The 18,800-nt window shown below is 41.2% G+C and overlaps 1 protein-coding gene across 2 annotated transcripts; it reads right to left on the bottom strand.

The window, feature by feature from the left end:
* Positions 1-4,831: 4,831 nt before the first annotated feature.
* Positions 4,832-18,454, bottom strand: cuedc1 (CUE domain containing 1). 2 transcript variants are annotated; one of them, XM_022762980.1, is made up of 11 exons: positions 18,352-18,454; positions 11,873-12,564; positions 11,362-11,489; positions 10,519-10,645; positions 9,192-9,456; positions 7,243-7,308; positions 6,924-7,004; positions 5,829-5,922; positions 5,485-5,543; positions 5,246-5,315; positions 4,832-4,912 (listed from the first exon to the last, which is right to left on the bottom strand). In XM_022762980.1, coding segments are annotated over exons 2-11 (1,230 nt in total). In that variant the 5' UTR covers positions 12,212-12,564; positions 18,352-18,454; the 3' UTR covers positions 4,832-4,911. The 2 variants fall into 2 exon arrangements, with proteins under 2 accessions (XP_022618701.1, XP_022618702.1); XM_022762981.1 differs by having other exon boundaries at positions 9,192-9,453.
* Positions 18,455-18,800: the final 346 nt, after the last annotated feature.

Raw genomic sequence — 18,800 nt, 5'->3', positions numbered from 1 at the left:
CATTTCTCTCGGCGGTCGTCCAGGTGACTCAGCTGCTCAGTCATGTCTGCTGACTGCCTTAAATAATCCATCACTATTTGGGTTTGCAGTGAAAAGAGAAAATCCACCCACCAACATCATTTTTACACCATTCAGGACATTTTTCATGAACTTTTCCTCAAACTGTCTCATTTATGTGGAGTCTGGAGTGTGCCAATAGAAAAATGATACGCTTTACAATTAATTGATTTTTAATTTATTAATTTACATTTTGAGTGTGCATTATACAACTAAGTAAAATCTAAAAAATATTACATTAATTAACATTTAAATTTAACATTTATTTAAATTGAAAAATATATTTTAGAAAGCATTTAATATTTTTTCACTGCTTTAACTGAGGATGGCTGTTTTTAATGTAAAGCTGTGTAAGCAGCTTTAACACAAAGGGGTAGTGAACTGGGCACTAAATAAGTCTAATTTAAAATAGCTGTAATATGATAATTAAATGCAAAATATTAGTAAGTTTTGACTGTTTTTAATAGAATAACCTATAAATGATTATTATGAAACACAGTAAAATTGTATTTATACTGGTAGCACACTCGTGACCTTCAGTATGTTTGATCAGCTCTAGAGATTAACACGAACTTTACATTCAAATTACAAAATAAACCCAGGAACATGAACATCACCAGTATCTGTTTGACTGCATTGCTTGTTTTGAGTGGATTTTCACTTTAGTGCTGTGTCAAACATGGACAGCTATGAAATTAACTACAACTACTATATTAGTGACAATACATGATCTGTGTTTTGGAAGACTAATTAATGAAAATGGAATTGCAAATATAAAAACAAAAACAAAAAAAAACAACAGTTGTAAAATTGTTTTACAGTTGCTTCAAATCATTCATACAAAAAATTTAAAAAAATAAAATGAAATAAAATAAATGTAATTCTGGTCTCTGTTATAACTTAATGATACTAAATGGTCCTAATGATGCTTTAACTTCAGGGGAATAACCTGCACTGTATCCTGTGTGGGAGATTTGTATTCGTGAGGTCTTACAAAAAATAAAAATGGAGGACAATTACTGGGGTTGGTGTCCCTGAGAGGAGAACACATCAACAAGTTCCCTAAAACAACAGCCAGACATCAACCTACTTACTGACCGCACCAAAAGCCAGTCAGGCAAATACAGTCCTGAACAACTGTGGAAGCCAGAGATGCAATTAAATACACAACAGTCCGATCATCAAAGAGCCCCAGAGTATAATGGATATATAAAGGATATGCAAGTGGCGATATTGCACGTATATTAAAATCAACAGTGATTTGGAAGTGAAAGGTGAAAGGTGAAAGGTCATGGACCAAAAACAAAAGCTCCCTCATCTGTTCAGGCTTCTTGTGACTCCTGGTGACTGGCTCCTGTCTCACATTGTCTTCCATTCAAAATTATTAAACTGATTCTAAACGGGTATTTTTCTTTATTGAGAGTACATGCAATAGACTAGTGCTGTGTCTGACGTTTTTAATGCCAGTTATAAATGTCAATTATTTGCAGATTAATTTCACTTTGACTTGAAGATCGACTTGTGGAATTTCCCTTTAAAAGATCAACGTTTAAACACATTTGACCTTAAAATCAACACCAATCAAATGATGAGACAAAGCATTTCACTTAATTTTGAGGGTGGGATAATTTGAGGGAAGAAAAAGCTGGTCACATGACTACTAGTCTTATGGTGCAGGTGCATTGCGGGGACAGGGAATAGTGTAGGTAGGGTTGTAAACATAACCTGCAGGAGCTAGCATGACTAGCGGGCTAACCTCAGTCACTGTCCTTACACTCGCTACAGCCCAGCAGCGTCTCTCCCTCTCTGCTGCTTGTATTATTCCACTGTGCAAATATTAAACAAGAACATAAACAATAATTTTAGTTTGACTGCATGATTAAAGGACCAGACCATTGTTGTTGTTGTTGTTTTTTTTTTTGCATGTTTCAGCCCATTTATTAAAGCTATGTTCATTTCTTTTTCGCCACCTGTTGGCAGCAGAACATGTAAACACAACATTGACATATTATCACTTTATCAACTTTGTTATAAACGTGTTAGCAAACAACCGACACATCCAGCAGTTACAGAGCAACATTAGCATCCGTTTGGACTCATTGTTTACATCCTCCTGATGAATCTAAGTCCAACATTCGCTCGTCTTTTAGCTCTGTTTTGGTCTCCACCTGAGAAAAAACATTGAGATTTTAAGATGCTAGCTGCACTGCTGTTAAAACCGGCTAGTTTGCCGCTCGGTGCAGTGGGTTTACAGCTGCCTGTTGCTCCAAAACAATGAGCTGAGGTGCTCTGCAGAGTTGGTGATGATTCTCTGTGGGACTGGTCACAGTCATTTGATCAATGGTTCATATAAAATATTGATAAATGGCGCTTTAAAATAATTTTATGTATATATGTGACTTACAGTAAATGTTTAAAACATGCATTAACACTGGAATGGTCCTTTAATAAATTCCTTAATTAAAAATCACTGTGATATCCAAACTTTGTTCATCACTAATTAAGCAAATGGCACGTTTATGTAAATTTTAATTAATGGGGATATAACGCTCACAAAATTGAGAAAAAAATCCAAATTTGAGATTTTCCGAAAACTTTTTTATGCACAAAAGGGAGAAAAAAAAGTTGTTTTCACTGATTGAAACTTAATTTGTCAAAAGTTTAAAATCAGGCTTTTTTTCCCCAAGGGAATCTTGCACTGTAAATTTACATCACACATTCTTGTTTTCCTCTCCTCCTAACACCTTCTGTTCACACGGGCTACATCACTTCTACTACTTCTCTAATCCATGCTAGTTTCACATCTACACATACAAAATGAAAAGCACAGTAGAAAACGGGTGAATGAAAAACACACAAGCAAATTTTTTTTGTTTTGTTTTTTTGTGTTTTCATTTTCTTCAGTCTCCGATCTCAGTGACATCCTATCAGAACGAGTCTTCACTGTGTGATCAATCATGTTTTCAGATGTGTTATCCTCTAAAAACAAACACATCCACCATTCATGGCATGATTTGCTGAAAGAGCACAGGGGATAAAACCTGAGATACGGCAAAAGTAGTCTGAGCGATTATTTGGATTTCCTTTAAGGTCTTGCAAAAAAATGTCCTTTAGGTTTAATGCAAGAGTTGTGGAAATCTGGCAGAATATTAGCAAAGGTTCTCTGGATGTGGCAGGACTGAAAACATAATGCAAACCAACAGGACATGACCTTAATAATGCAGGGGCTTATGGGTAGGCGGAGGTAGATGTTGACATCTGTCAGCATTTGTTCTGAAGTGAACAGAATTTGATGATATTTTATTTTGAAACATCTCCTTCATGTTTCTTTCAGTCATCGTTTCCCACGGGGGGGGGTGCACAGGGTTCAAGCTCACCCCCCACCCCAGTTTTACTCCCAATGGTGCTGACGCATTAACCAACCAGCAGGAGTCGCTAAAGCTGCTCCACTGAACACACTGTGTGTCATTGTGTTCGTCCTGTACTTTACAGGGAGTTGCTGGTTTTCTGCAGCCAATCACAATATGAAACCTGGAGGCAGGTAAATCCAACAAACTGGGCACGCTCAGTTTTATTTTCCACTGAAGTTATAGAGCGGATTGATTTGAGAAGTCTGCAGGTATGACAACTATACGCTATGTAGAGCTACAGGCCTCGATATGCTTCACTGCACCTGACGATTTTTTTTTTTTCGATATTATCGTTTCAAAATTGACAATTCTTGAACTCGTTCTGTCGCTTTTCATGTGAACGACACTGCGAACGCCTCCAGGAGAGACTGAAAATGTGCTGCTGTGCCATATTTAAAAACGACAATCACATCATGTTTTCAGACTTGGTACAAACTCCACCGTCACCGTACCCTGGGTTTTACACTTATCCTGACTCACTCTGCTCATGTTTATCCTTCACGTCACACCCACGTCTGTTCACGGTCCTCTCGTTTAATATTCTGACAACGAAGCTCGTCACAACTTTTTTTTTTTAACCTGTGCAGCTGTGCTGTTAGTGATGCTACAATAGACTGAATGACACTGTTTTCACCAAACTAGTAAAACTGCTCCAAACAAACACGGGTCAGTCCTTGATAAAAAACAAAAAAACAAAAACAAAACATGATCACACGGTTATCATCACGGCCATGGACGAGGGTCGACAGCTGGGGCGGCCACGACAGCGTTAACGGCCACATTATTCTGACACTAGAGATTTTCAGTTACGTAACCCCTGACGATCAAAATATTACAATCTGGTTAAGAAAACATGGTAAAAAAGCTCTACATGGTTTTAGTGTATATAAAGGGGAATGTGCACACTGGATTTGAAATGCCCAGCCTGAGGGACCCCCCCCCCATATCTCAGAGACACACGGTCTGCTACTGTACAGGACTGGAAAAGTGACAAAGGTTCATATGGCGAGGTCATAAACTACGCACGCAAGGGTTCCTCTCAGTGAATTAAAGGAAGCAGTTAACAAATACTGGTCAGGACTAACGCAGTTTCCTTTACATTTAAAATTATATATCAACAAAGTGTTATAATACAGAGATAATGTATTTATAGACAGTTAGCCCAGTGCTGGGATCGGCCCGTTTCTTCTCCCTGGGAAGAGGAGACCAGGAGGGGTGGAGGGGTTGGAGGGTGGGGGGGTGGGTGGTGGTGGGGTGGGGGGGTCTCAGCTCATTGCTGAGCCTCATATTGGCTGGTTTGGATTAGGGTGGGGTGAGCAGGGGCCGGGGGGTGCGGTGGGGGGTGGGGGGTGGGGGTGGGGGGCACGAAGAGTCGCAAGGCCACCACCCAATGTGTCGTGCTGCCGCCGCCATGGTAACCCTGATATGGTGCAGCACGGGAGGATCTGAAATGAAGAAGAGGGAGTCTGGGTGACGAAGGTTTACGTCCCAGAATAGAAACAGTGAATCGGGATGTTTGTGACAGAACGACAGAGAGATCAATGATTCAAGTGACTTGATCAGACATTTGGATTTTCTTTTTTTTTTTTTCCCTTCCTTCTCCACCCGGTGAGATTAAATCAAATTGGTTCAGGTTCAACACATTTCTGACTCACAGAAGCAGGAAACTTTCTCAGTTCAACGTCAGCGTCGCTCAGTGGAGTCATTACAGTCATTACACTCCCTCTGTTACCTGCATGTTGTTTACAACAGGACTGAGAATTGACGGAGCAGCTCACCATGATATTGGCTCGTTGCGTTGTTCGTTCTCTTCCTGAGTGTTTGCCCTCCGAGCCTGACCGTCCTCCTCTGGAGACACACACACAAATATTATAAATCATATGTTGATGGAGATAAAACAGACCCCTGACAGAGCAGTGGAGGTGTGAGGAACTGTGTGTTATGATTATAGTAGACTACACAAACACACACACACACACACGTTCTACATTGTGTGGGTGACATGTGCTTTTCTTACCGCTGGGGTTTCCCTCTACGTCGTCCAGGAGGTTGGCTGTAGAGTTGGCTGTGCCCAGTCTGGAGAGGAGCTCAGTTAAGAACAGCATGGACTCATGGAGGTGGACAAACAGCAGCAGCAGAAACCTCAACAGTGATGGAGTTGATGGAGAATGGAAGTGCGTATAAATGCCTCCTCAGAGGTGATGATGGTGCTTTTATTTGCCGGATTAAATCATTTCTACTTTTGATTAAATGTCATATGATCGTGGTCAGAAAATAAGATTTGGCTACTTTACAACCTTAAACAACAACAACAACAAAAACACCATTAGCCGGACGATGTGACCGGGGGTCAAAGGATACGAATGGTGCTTCAGGAGCGTCCTCCTCTTTGACTTTCTCCTCTTCGTCTTCTCTGAGAACGTTCTGGCGATTTCAAACAGCTTCTTTCTTGTTGCTGGAGGTGAAAAATGATCCTTCGTCATTAACTACACGGGACGACGACCCTGAAGTAGCCGTGTAACGGTGCGCGTCGTTCGCTGGGTTCAGGATGTTCGGTTCGGTGTGAGACCTCCTTGGTTCAGTACAGCTAAACATTTACCGTCAGAACAGTCTGCGTCTACACACTCGTCTCCTGGGGCCAGAAGCATAAATGATGCGTTTCCCGCTCATAAACTGGTCTTTATAAAAGAGATCCGAGTTACAGTGAAGTGAAAATACTAAATATGCAGACACGTAATTAAACATAAAATAAAATGAACCTCACGGAGCTTCATTATCAACATAAGTTTTGCCGTTTACACAGCAATAACAATTTTACAATTCATAAGGGGAAATAATTGTGTTTGTGTTTGTTTCCTTCAGCATCTTGTGTCCTTCTCATTTACTGTGAGTCGTTCTGTAACTGTTTTAATATTTACTAATCAGTGTTGGAGTCTGGAGCCTCATTAAAACGTCTCAGTAAAGTCCCAATAAATGAAGTTCAGAGTGAAACAGGACTGTACTGAAGTAAACTGACGCACGTTTTTTACCTCAGTTCTTCTTCCTCCTCGTCTTTCTTCTGTCTCTGATCGCTTGTGGCACAGACTGTTTTTTTATGCAACCTGATTAAAGAAGTGTCTTCATCTTTCATGGCTAAATGTGGGAATGGAAATGAGGCTCGTTCACGTGCGCCAGATTCCTCAAAGAGTGAGATTTATAAAGTGGGACCATGCGAGCGCACGGCTTTATAATTCGGATGATGCATATTTCCGGCTTTGTGTGTTCACATAGTTTTAGTCATGAATCTCCACAGAGTTTTATGCTTCTGGCGCCAGGAGCGGGAACTCCACGTCCACGCAGAAGGTTTTGACAGTTGTCGTCCGTCAGCTGCAGACAGGAGCACCGTTACACGTCTACCTCCGAGGCCGATGCAGCTCCTAGTGAAACACCAGTCGTGCTGTCGATCAGGACACTTACATTTGCCCATGTGCTTGAGTTTGTCTCTGAACAGGGCGTCGTCTGAGACGGCCTCCATTGAAGCTGCAGAGTACTGCTCCCCTGTGTGCACACACACACACACACACACACAGCAGCACTACAACACTGTACGTTCATGTGCACTTCAACTGCAGAAGCACAAGTGTTTTATAGTACGATGCCTGTAGCACGTGTCCTCGACACAAACAACAAATGTCACAGTGAAGCTCGACACACAAAGACCAGTATTCAGTAGAATTCAGAGGGCAAAGAAATTGCAGATAGCTCGGGCAGAAGAAGCTCGATGAGTGATATCTACCTGTGGAATTCTCCATGCTAGATGAATGACTGGACTTTGATTTCTTTGATTCATACTTCAAGCGATCTAAAAACAGAGAGCAGATGTTATGACCACTGATGTGAGGAGGAGGAAGAGGACGAGGAGGAGGAGGTGATGAACAGGATGTGATGAGCTCAGGTAGATAAAAACTCCCAAAAAACCATGAAGCCTCCACATCCGTTCATCCTGAGCAGTGTCTGATGGGAAGGTAAAACAGTTTAAAGCAGCCTGTCTGTTTTAGCCAACTCGTATCAACAAAGCCTGAACTTCAGAGGCGCTAAACGCTAAAAACATTTCACTGTATTAAACTGTCTTTCTTCAAACATCTTGAGCCGTTCTAGTGCAGCGTAAAATCCAAATTCATGTTGTGAAGAACAATACACATCTTTAGAGTCTTCAGTCATAAATGTCTTCATAAAACTGAGATTAAATAATAAAAACACATGAAAAACCTGGACTTGGTTCTTTCAGTGAAACTATTACAACAATGGAAGCAAGAGCCTGGATCGTAAGCTGAGGGATGTGAGACTGTGACGGATGGAGACGTGTGGAATTAATTTTGTCCAAGTAAATAAAAAACAAAGAAATAAACAACAACAAAACAAAAACGACAGCAACAGGAATCCAAAACTATTAACACTGTTGAACGGGACAGAATTTAAATGTGAAAGGCAAAAAATATTTTTATTTTAAAAATATTTTTGGAAATTCACGTGTGAAGTGGAAAAAAACAAACAAAAAGACTTTAGACTTGAGACTGGACAGAGCTCGGCTCTGCATGTACATCGCCATGGTAACTTATGCTGCACAATTTGCACACGTCTGATGCATTTGATGACGTGTGCATCTGATAAGGTCTGATAATTGATACCAGTAACCTATAAGGTTTGGTGTAGAAATCAATCACCTCAAATCTTTACTCATGAAGACCCACATGCTGTTACGTTTACTGGAGATATAATATATAATATAATACGAGTGTGATTGGATGATTTGACCCCTGGTGTTCAGGCTACTGCTGTTTTCTTTGACTGATAATAAAGATATAAAGTTTGTACACGATGAAGTCATTCCACAGAACAGGCTTGTATAAACCGGTGAGTCGCTGCTCGTGTGAATGTCGTCTGTCGGTCTCGTGACCGATCCGTCCAAACCACAACACAGAAGTCAGAAACCTAAGCAAAGCGATGCGGTCACACCTGGACGGCCATCTTGGAAAGCCAGGTTCTTTGCCTTTCACATTTCTCGTGTTAGCAGCTCTGGGTTGCTGATAGCGCTGTGTGTGTGGTTCGTGATCACACGTTTAAGTCTCATTACTCACACAAAAGTAATTCCAGAGAGACATGCACGGGACTGGAGCATCAAGGCAAATTATGGCAATAACAGCACAAAAAACAAGGACTGTTCGAGGTGCCCTGGGGAGTTTTCTTGTAAACAAACTAAAGTTGTGTTTACATTCTTCAAAACACTCTGTATGTTTATGTGTCCTTCAGCTCCAACAAATGTGTCGAGTACATTTCCCATTTTTGAAAAGTATATCCTGTAGCGTTTATGATCACGCTTACTAGCCGGCAGCCTTCGTCTTCTTTGTCTTTGTTACTGCACCGTCACCTGTACATTAGTGTACATGGTGTGAAACCACTGTGGACCACGTCTCCCGGGTGTGTGCATGTACGCCCGCCTGTCCTTGTGCAAACTAAACGCTGACTCCATGTCACTAGTAAAGGTCAAAAACTCCACAGGGAACCTGTGATGGAAACGACTTTAACACGACTTGTTGGTGACTTTATATCTAAAGTATCTCACAACCTCAAGTGTGAAAACCTAACACCCTGTGTACAATACTACACCACCAAAACCAGTACAGCTGTCTAACATTACGAGCAGAGTTTCTCTGTGTATAATGATTCCGGCGTGAACAGTCGTACCTCTCTCTAAGGCGATGAGGAACTCGCGGTTGCGCTGCAGCTCCCTCATGAACTCCTCGTTCTGCAGGAACAGAGCGATGCGCTCGTCCTCCAGATACTGCTTCAGCTTCTTGTCTTGCTCCGTGCCGCCGGTCGTCAAACCCGGACCTCCGGCGGTCGCCGCGGCTCCAGACCGAGAACCGGACGGGGCGGTCCATTGGCTTATTGAAGAAACTGAGGAGGAGGATGACGATGAAGGCTGGGATAGGCTGCTCTGAGAGCTCTGCTGAGGTGAAGACAGGAGAGGTCGTTGGTTATAAAATGAATTTGTGTGGTTTGATCACTCGAGGAGGTGGCTCAGTGTATGATGTTGTTGTGTGGTAGAAATGAAGTGTGGTCTCTTACAGTGAAGATTCAGTTTCGCCCAAAGGTACATTACTGTTTAATGCAGCGCAGGCCTCTCAAATCAACCTGCACTCAAACTGCATTACAATAATGTAACACCGATCAATATCAATTCAGACTTCACTATTAATGAGCTACACAAGTCGGGTCTAATGATTTCTGTAATGTGTGGAAATGAATAGAAACCGATGGCTGACTGGAAGGGTCAGGAAAAAACATCTGAAATAATTAATCTATTAAATTAGAAGTAAAGCTATAAACTAACAACAAAACCAAGACCTCCTTAATCTTTTACAAGAAACTGCACCACAAAGAAAATGAGGAACATTATCAGAACCAGTCTTAGAGGTTCAGGCCAACTGGCAAACTGACAAGACTTCCCCCACTCACAGTGCTGAGCCTGGCTCTTCCTCTTCCCAAGCCCCCCCACGTCTCTGAGGGAGGATCCAGTCCAGCTGACGCACTCAGAGACCTGTCAGCTCAGACTAAAAGACTTTCCCTGTGTTATCAGCGATTGATAAGTTTCTATATTTTCCTCCTGTACATGAGCTAACAGCTGCAGAAGCTTCTGTTTATCAAGCACTTTATCTTCTATGCTGCATTTTATAATGCAAATATCTATTTTCTGACTTGTTACAAAATGAAAGTAAAGTGAGGTGAGAATTTTACTTGTGTGCGCTCAAATCAAGCTGAGTGTAATCAGTATAAAGCACATGCATGCAATAACATCTGTTATTTAATAGGTTTAATTTATATATGATTCCACAGGCCAGAGCTGAGGCTTCCCTTCTCCAGGCTTATTATTATCATCATTATTATTTTAGACATTCATTTATTTCACAGCATTTCTCGCTACACCACAGCTGACGTGCACAGAAACTACGAAACCAAATGCAAACATTTAACACCTGTGTGCTAACATTGTTCTTTTGTTTTTCTTTACCTGTGTACTGTTCGACTGCTGCGGCAGAATCCGCAGAAAATCGTCGGGCAGATTTCCCAGTAAAGGAGGGTTCCAGTTCCGGTAGCTCCGGACCTGCTGGTGACCTGGAGGAGGCTGGGCTTCAAATCTACGAGATGAAGAACAGAACGACTCGGTGCTTCTACCAACTGCATTAAGTTCATCATCAACTAATACCCTTGTCAAACTACTATTAATAATTTACATGTTTTAAATTGTGCTCTTATGAAATCACATGACATCAGAGACACGAAGGATGATGATCAAAGGACTGATGAGTGAAACATTTACAAAGAACAATTTAAAATACTTTCACACAAACAAAATCAGCTGATTGATTATCTTTTATTGATAATCTGACTCTTAGGTGGAGTGTTTTATTTCTGTTTTTGGTAATACTGTCATATATGTGCACATAATGCACCGTCCTGTCTCGTCTACACTTTGATCTGGACTTAAATATCGAAGCAGCTTGCACCAAATACAAATGTCCAAATGCTTCCATGACATTTAATGCTAATTAGCTAAATGACACCGCGTTAGCATGCTAAACTAAGCTCATGAACATGATAAACATTACACCTGCTTAATTTCAGCATGTTAGCATTTTCAGTGCGAAAAAGTAAGGAATATGTTTCAGAGTATCGGCAGTGGTCTGAACCAGAAGCGACTCTAAGAACTAGACAACCTTTTCTTCACCTACAAACCTCCATCCATTCAATTAAATCAGAGGCACCAAACATAAAAACAGGCTCTTAATCAGATAATCTCACAATCGTGGCCTCAGCTTCCTCTGTGTTAAGTGTCCGGTCCCTCTTTGCTTACCGGGGTGGGGGCGTTGGTGGGGTTTCCGGGTATTTCCTGTCATAAATGTGCATATCATATGTTGGTGGAGAGTAGACTGGAGGCGGTTCCTCATCTGAACTATCAGGCTCCAGTGTTCGCTCCAGAATCTGGAAAGAAAACAAGGTGATACAAGCTTCGTTTCAGTGAAATGTTTAGACCACCTTGTCAAGGTTAATGATAATACCATCACGTAGGCTTGGGCGATATTAAAAAACGTCATGTCTCGATAGGGTTGCACCGCGTTATCTCCTATAGTCACCCGGTGAAACTGCCAATAGCCCATACGATTAATAAGGTAATACAATAATGGGAAAACACTTTTGTTAAGTAATCGCATGTATTTTAAATCTTTTCTCCACCATCCGTCACTGACCCTTCTGATAATCAATGAAATAAAAACGGAGGGTTTAGTTTACGTCGTCAATACTGACAGCCCATCGCGTCGGGCTTGCATTAGGTTCCTAACTGGTGTTGGATCCCGCCCACTGACCTCTGCTGGGATGCTGTCATCCGAATCCGAACTGTCGTCCGAGCCCTGTCCGTCGATGCTCATCTGGAGCAGCTGGTCGATGGTGGCGTCCACGGCTCCGTTGTTGGAGCGCAGCACGCACTCGATCACCTCATAGTCCATAGAGGGGAACATGGTCTTGAAGTCCTCCATGGCCTGGTTGAACTCCAGGCGTCGGACCTGCCGGTTGGGCCTGCTATTGTTGAGCTGCCCCTGTCCGCCGCCGCTGCCGCCGCCGCCACCTCCCCCGCTGCCGCCGCCACCACTTCCACTACTTCTGGAGCCTCCATTGCTGCTGCTGCGTTTGAACAGGCTAGTCATCCTCAGGGCCTGGCTGACTCAGGTGCTGCCAACCTTCTGACAGGATGGCTCTACGTTTCCGTCACTTCAGCCCCTTCAGTCTCACTTGCTTTCCTCTTTTCCCCCCCACTCAGTTTCTCATTCTTACACAAACATGGCAGTCTTCTGATGGGAGCTCAGAAAAACTGTGAGTTTCCCCCCCCAGATGCTACTTGTTATTCAGTAGCATCCGGCATGACTGGCTGCGGTATCAGGTGTTCAGGTGTGTGACGGTCAGGCGGTGACAGAAATGAAACGTCCAAGGTTCTGTCACCAGGTGGAGATTAGAGTCAAAATCGTCCAGGGAACACACATAGCTGCATCACACTCATCACCTGCAGAGAGAGAGAGAGGACAGACAGAGCGTTAGCAACAGACATTATATAGTTCCTCAATTAAAGCACATCACTACTTCTGAACTGAGACCCAGAGTTCTGCATCGGTGTGTCGCAGCTCCACAAATACCTTCAGACGCTGGATCCAAAGAAACCTCCAGGATCACAGATATCCATTTAAAAAGCCAAGTCAAGAAGTGAACTCACAAACGGACAGATGAAGACGTCCGGTCCCTCATTAGCATTTAGAGGGAAGTAATTAACTAATTCTGTCATTTCTGCTGTTTCCAAAAAAAACACACACACACACTTTTGTTTTTATGTTTGTACAGCACTTTGCAACTGTTTTGAAAAGTACTTTATAAATAAAGTTATTATCATTATTATTAGAATTATAAATGCAAAAGAAAAATAGCCACCGGTTCCTCCACTTATCTCTCCAACTATTGCTGATACGACCTAGCTAGTTAGAGGCATTCATTGAGCACTTTATTAGGAACACCGTACTGATACTTTGATAAGGGTCGTGTAAACTGCATGTTTTGTTTGGATATTCATAATTTGGCCTTTTTCCGAATTTAGCATTTTCCAATTAAGACGTGGGGCGACGTCAGTCATGTTTAAGGAGCAGTGTTCGCACATGATTACAGCTGGGTAGTGACGCGTGCCCATTAAAAATTCCCAACTCGCAGTTGGTCGAAAAGATGCAAAATATCGACACAGGATAAGTGACACTGAAATACTTTATATACGTTCAACTTTGAACCCTATCAGGGGCTTTTAACCTGGTTCTGCCACAGAGTGAGAGCGTGCTAGCTTTAGCGTGTATGTGATACCAGGCCTTGGCCTTGCACACACAAAGCTACCTTCCCAACATCATCATATTAATGTGCACCTAGGAACCGCGCTATATTTAGCACACAATCCAGGCCTCTCAGTCCTCAGAGAGTGTGTGTTTCTGTGTGTGTGTGTGAGAGATGTTGCTTACTGCTTGCCCTTAAAATCACCGTGGTCTTTCCTTTGACCAGCGAATGGTTCTGGACCAGTGAGTGAACACATGCACTAACTGTATTTGTCTGAACCAGTTACAAAATGGCGGCACAGTGTCTCACTCATATGACTTCTGAGCTCTTAATTTATATGTAGCGTTCTAGCGATTTTCACATGTGTGTTGTTGTTGTTGCGTGCATCGGCGGTAAGTCATTTTGGATGTTTAACCTGACCTCACCTGTTGACCAATGTATGCTAATCTGTAATTCAGTTAATCTCATGATAGCAGCGACACTGAACTGCCTCACTGCCACCATCGCTCACTGACTCTGACCTGGCCGGCAGCCTGGCAGCTTATTGGCTGTAATACTGCAGCATCAGTGACAGTAAAAACTGTTTTATTAATTAACTATCTATTTTAATTAAATTACTGGGGGTCAAATAATACTTATGTAGTTGCATTTTACAACACATCTTTTACACATTTGCTCAATTGACCCATGTAACCAAGAGTGATGACAACTAACCAGTCGCTAAACCCCTCCCCCACCCACCAATTGTCCAAATATAACTCGGCAACCATGTGTGGGTTTCTCCAGTGTGCATGCAGCTGTAGGAGAAAGAAATTTATAAGAAAGTTACAGTTAACCTTGTAGTTTAGTCTTTTCGTTACATCGTTACACAGCACTGAATTAGTTAATATCATGTATTTAGCCGTCAGATTAATATTTAAGATCCTTTTACAAGCTTCTTATTTTCAAATGAATCAGCTGGAAACATTGGAAAATCACTTGGAAATTGAGCTTTCACTGATATAGTTATAATAATAATAAATAAATAAATAAATAGTTATAAATAATAGATATAAGCTTGAGCTGGTAAATTCTGCCAATGATAAATGTTTAATTTTATTTGGTAAAATGAACAGCTGCTGACTAAAACTGAGAACTCTGCATGTTTCAAGTGGTAACTAGCTCAGGAAGCTTGACAGGTGTAGCAACGGTAACTAAAGGTTGTTTTCACACCTGAAAGTCCGAACCAAGGTTCATGTTTTTGTCACATTTTGTGCATTTGATCTGGTTTGTTTTGGCTTCAAGTTGCAATTTTGTGAGAGGACAACAGCACGCAGGTCGGCATCACATACCTACATCCTGTCGTCTCTCTATACTTGACAGTGATTGGTTTATAGATGGGCGTCTATATGTATCTGAGAAAACCAGCTGAAAATGCTGATGTGGGGCTTTCACACATGATCTAATACACACCGTTTATTAAAAGAAAGTTTTAAAAAAGTGAATTTATAAAAACAATCAATATTTTCAGTTACATTTCTAATGAAAAAGTTAAAGAATAAAAATCGCTGTACTTGTAGGCCTGAGTAGAGTGTAACTTCAGAGCTTTATTTCTTCCATTTTCAAACATGAAATAATACTTTTTACAACCTTAAACTGTTCTTTGATCATATTCGGAATGATTATAACTAAAGATAAAGAAGCCTCCATACACACTACACAAAAGGAGGATCCAGAGTTTGTGCAGAAAAAAAGGAGACCATGTATGTGGAGTAAGAACAGTTGAAAAGATCAACCCTGACTCCAGAGCGTTAAAGAAGGTGTACATCTTTCAATAATGACCATATGACATCCACGCCATTAAAGCAGATTTCTTCTCATGTGATAACTCTGTCTGGACTCGGTTACATGAAAGTAAATGTGAGAATCAACATATGAAACAACCTAGAAAACATGTAGTTCAGAACGTTTCCCGTTCCCGTTTCTCTTCTGCTGCCACAGCCATCTCCCTCGTTGCCCACTAAGCTGTGGATCATGTGACCTCTGTTGACCAGAGGCATGGCACTGATGCACAACAGAGGCATCGGCACAACACCAGAATATTCCCCTCGCAGCAGCAGCAGCAGCAGCAGCAGCAGGATAATTTGCACCTTGTTAATGATCCACCTACAGCGAGAAAGCAAAACACCCTGACAGAGAGGTGACAACTGAACTGAAGCCAAGAGCCAAGAAGACACTTAACCAAATCACACACAGTCTGTCAGTCAGGGTGTTAACAGCCACTAAAGCCACATGGAAGTGTTGAGACGGGAAGCAGAAGTTTGATTAGAAAGCCAGAAGTCACTGTGCAAAGCTACAGGAAACTCAGTGTAATTGTGCTTTGATAAGTATCAAATAGGCAAAACATGATTATAGAGGCAGTTTCAATCCTCAGTACATTCAAATTCATAAAATAAAATACATTATTCCTTGGTTACAAGCCCCCCCCCTCCCATGTCCCTCGAGCAGGCCTCTCAAGCAGCACTTCCTCTCAGGCTGTGTGCTATTCCCAAACGAGCTTCACCAATCAAATGATTGTGTTTAAGAGAAATCTGCACAGTGTGAGAGGAAGTGCTGCCTGAGGGGCCCGAATCAGGGCAACAAACTCCCCTGAGTTTCCTCTGAGGTTGATAAAAACCTCACTTTTAATTTTAATTGTGAAGTAAGCATAATTATACACATGTATATTTGAACGTGTTGGCTAATTTTGGTAGATATATATATTTTTGATGAGGTTTCTGGTGTATTCCTCTTTTAAAAAGGGACTATATGATGCCATAGATATCTTAATTGATCATAGCTTCAAATTGAAAGCAGACACATAAATATATCTGAGCAGGTAGGAAATAATAATAATCAACAACAGTATAAAGAAGCAAACTATCCCATTCAGCTCATGCTCCTCACTAATGGTGAACTGCATATTAACAAGGAGCTCTTCATTTTGTTGGAAATGGTTTTAATCTATATCTTTATAACAAAGTGTCAGCTTTATGGAAGTTTACAGGAGGTTTCTGCTCATTGTTCAGCCGTCCAACCTGCAACTTTATTGCCGTGGTTCACTGTCATAGTTCTGTTTTTGGCTGCAGCGTTAAAAAGCTTTAAAGACCTCCACAGTTAGAGACTCGCTGGTGAAGTGGTGGAGCATTTAGAAAGCTAATGAGCCAGATATTCTCTTTAGGAGTTAGTATTGGATTTACATTTGCTAACGGGTAAGAATCACAAGTTACTCCAAACCTGCTGAGTGTGCTTATTGCAGGTTTTAAGTCAACTTTTCACTTTGGTTGCTACCGCTAACCCTGTAACCCCCCCCAGACAAAGCTGTTGGGTTTCCATTTACATCCTGAGTTTAACCCGAGCAGAAAACATTACCACTTAGCAATTGAAGCCAGTGCAGAAGAGGCCACTACACGGCCTTTTGTGGCAGCTAACACAGAGCAGCAAATGTCAACGTGATCCCCTGCAACTGTGTCACAACTGCTTTCCATGAACCAGGCACGTACGTCTTCAGATCTGAATGGTCCACATTCTTGCCAACTGCACATGGCTGCTTGTCGGTGAGCGGCTTGAGGCCTGAGTGACCATGTTTTTATGTTATGTAGCAAGTGATATATCCATCCTGCCAGTGTCATTTTCATTTGACAGGGAAGCTGTTATAGTGGTTAATGGTAGCAGTTAACTAAATGGGGTTTTTTTATGTTAACTGGAGATATATTTCTATAAATCCACTTAACAACCTGCACAGCTGTGTCGACTGCATCTGTACTTGCTGCCTGTATTCTGTTATTTTTCTGGCTCTGGAAGATTATATTTCTTTATTATTACTTTTATCATCTCCCCATAAATCTTAACAAATTCAAGGCATCATTATCAGGCATGCTATTTTAATTTTAACCTGAACACAACATCAATAAACATCTGCCTCAAAAATCCAGTTTTAGTACCACAGATACTGTCTCCCTCAAAATGTCCCATCACAACCTTTCACCTCTAAACTTTATTTGTGTATCTTTTATACAAGAAATACTTTTTTTATAGCTAGTTTAGCTGTATTTCAACTGTTTTGCTAATGTTTTGATCATAGTCATGCACCATATTTTGATGGGTGTTTCTAAAAAAAAAAAAATTGTCTTCACTAAGTGACAGAAACTGATGTCCCCAAAGAGATAAATCAGATGTGGTGTAAATGCAGATCTCTATTACACTGGCCAAAGGGGTTTATTTTAAGGTGAGAGTGTTATGAGATGAGCAGCTGACAAAAATAATATGATTTTATAAGAGGGTGTGACGCTCATAACTTTTGTTTTCATGTTTCTGTGCATGTAAACTGCCTGTATTCGTCTATAAACTGGGCCACATTAAGATAACGTTATTATAAAGTGTGTCAGACGTTACTCCACACAGAGCGTCCCTCTCTGCATGTGCTCTTCTCGGGTACACATCGCTGCTAACACGCTAACGGTTCTCCCCAGCTATTAGCCAACTCACAACTGTCACATCGTGCTATAAATAAACACGATTCGTCACCTTAACCTTTAATAAAAAAAATAAATAAAAAAATAGACAACAACATTGAGTTTATGCTACGGTAGCTAATGTTAGCAGCGGCCTTTTGTGAAACTAGGTTTAGCGGCGATATGTTAGCAGTTCCAGCTACCGTTAACTAATCACAACCAGGCACATATGTGGTCCAGACGGAGGAATCATCATCTACGAGGCCTCGGTCAGCGATTCAACCCACATTAGCTCTGTGTAAATATGTCATCGAGTTTAACACACAAATGTTACGGATTTCAGGTATTTTCTGAGTACTGAAAACAACACTTTTTTTTTTTCTCCCTTCGCCTTGTTGGTGTTTACAAAGTGAAGCGGTAAACTAGGCTAAAAAAAAAAAAATCATAATTAAAGCTGTGTATTGTCCAAAAATAACGTCTTTCAGGCTGGAAAAAATATAAACGTTACTCACTGACAGCCGAAGAGATATTATCCACAGTTTGGTGAAGTGTCGACAGGAAGCACAGCTGAGCAGCAGGACGGTGGATTTTAGCATTGTAACGGGAACCAGAAGGATCCTGTCCCTCCCCTCTCCAGCAGAGATGCCATTAAATCCAGACAGAGACCGGATGTGCTGGTTAGCCACAACACAGGGAAAACTTCAAAATAAAAGGTATATTTACAGTGTATAATGTAAAAAATATTTAAATAAAAATAATTAATTGTAATTAATGAATGAATGTAGGTACATATTCATAACTGCCAAGTAGGTTTTACATGTGTTTTGGTGCATAATAAAGATAGAAGAAAAATATAAAGAAAGATAAAAACAAAGCAAGCACTGCAGGCCAGACAGCTTAAATATAAATAGAAAAATTTAACAATAAAATATTTACTTTAAAAATGTATAAATAAATAAAA

This window comes from Seriola dumerili, unplaced genomic scaffold (genome assembly GCF_002260705.1).
Source record: "Seriola dumerili isolate Sdu_G_001 unplaced genomic scaffold, Sdu_1.0 BDQW01000458.1, whole genome shotgun sequence".
NCBI classification, from domain to species: Eukaryota; Metazoa; Chordata; class Actinopteri; order Carangiformes; family Carangidae; genus Seriola; species Seriola dumerili.
The sequence above is the reverse complement of the archived record's forward strand: the minus strand, read 5'-3'. Positions and strand labels throughout refer to the sequence as shown.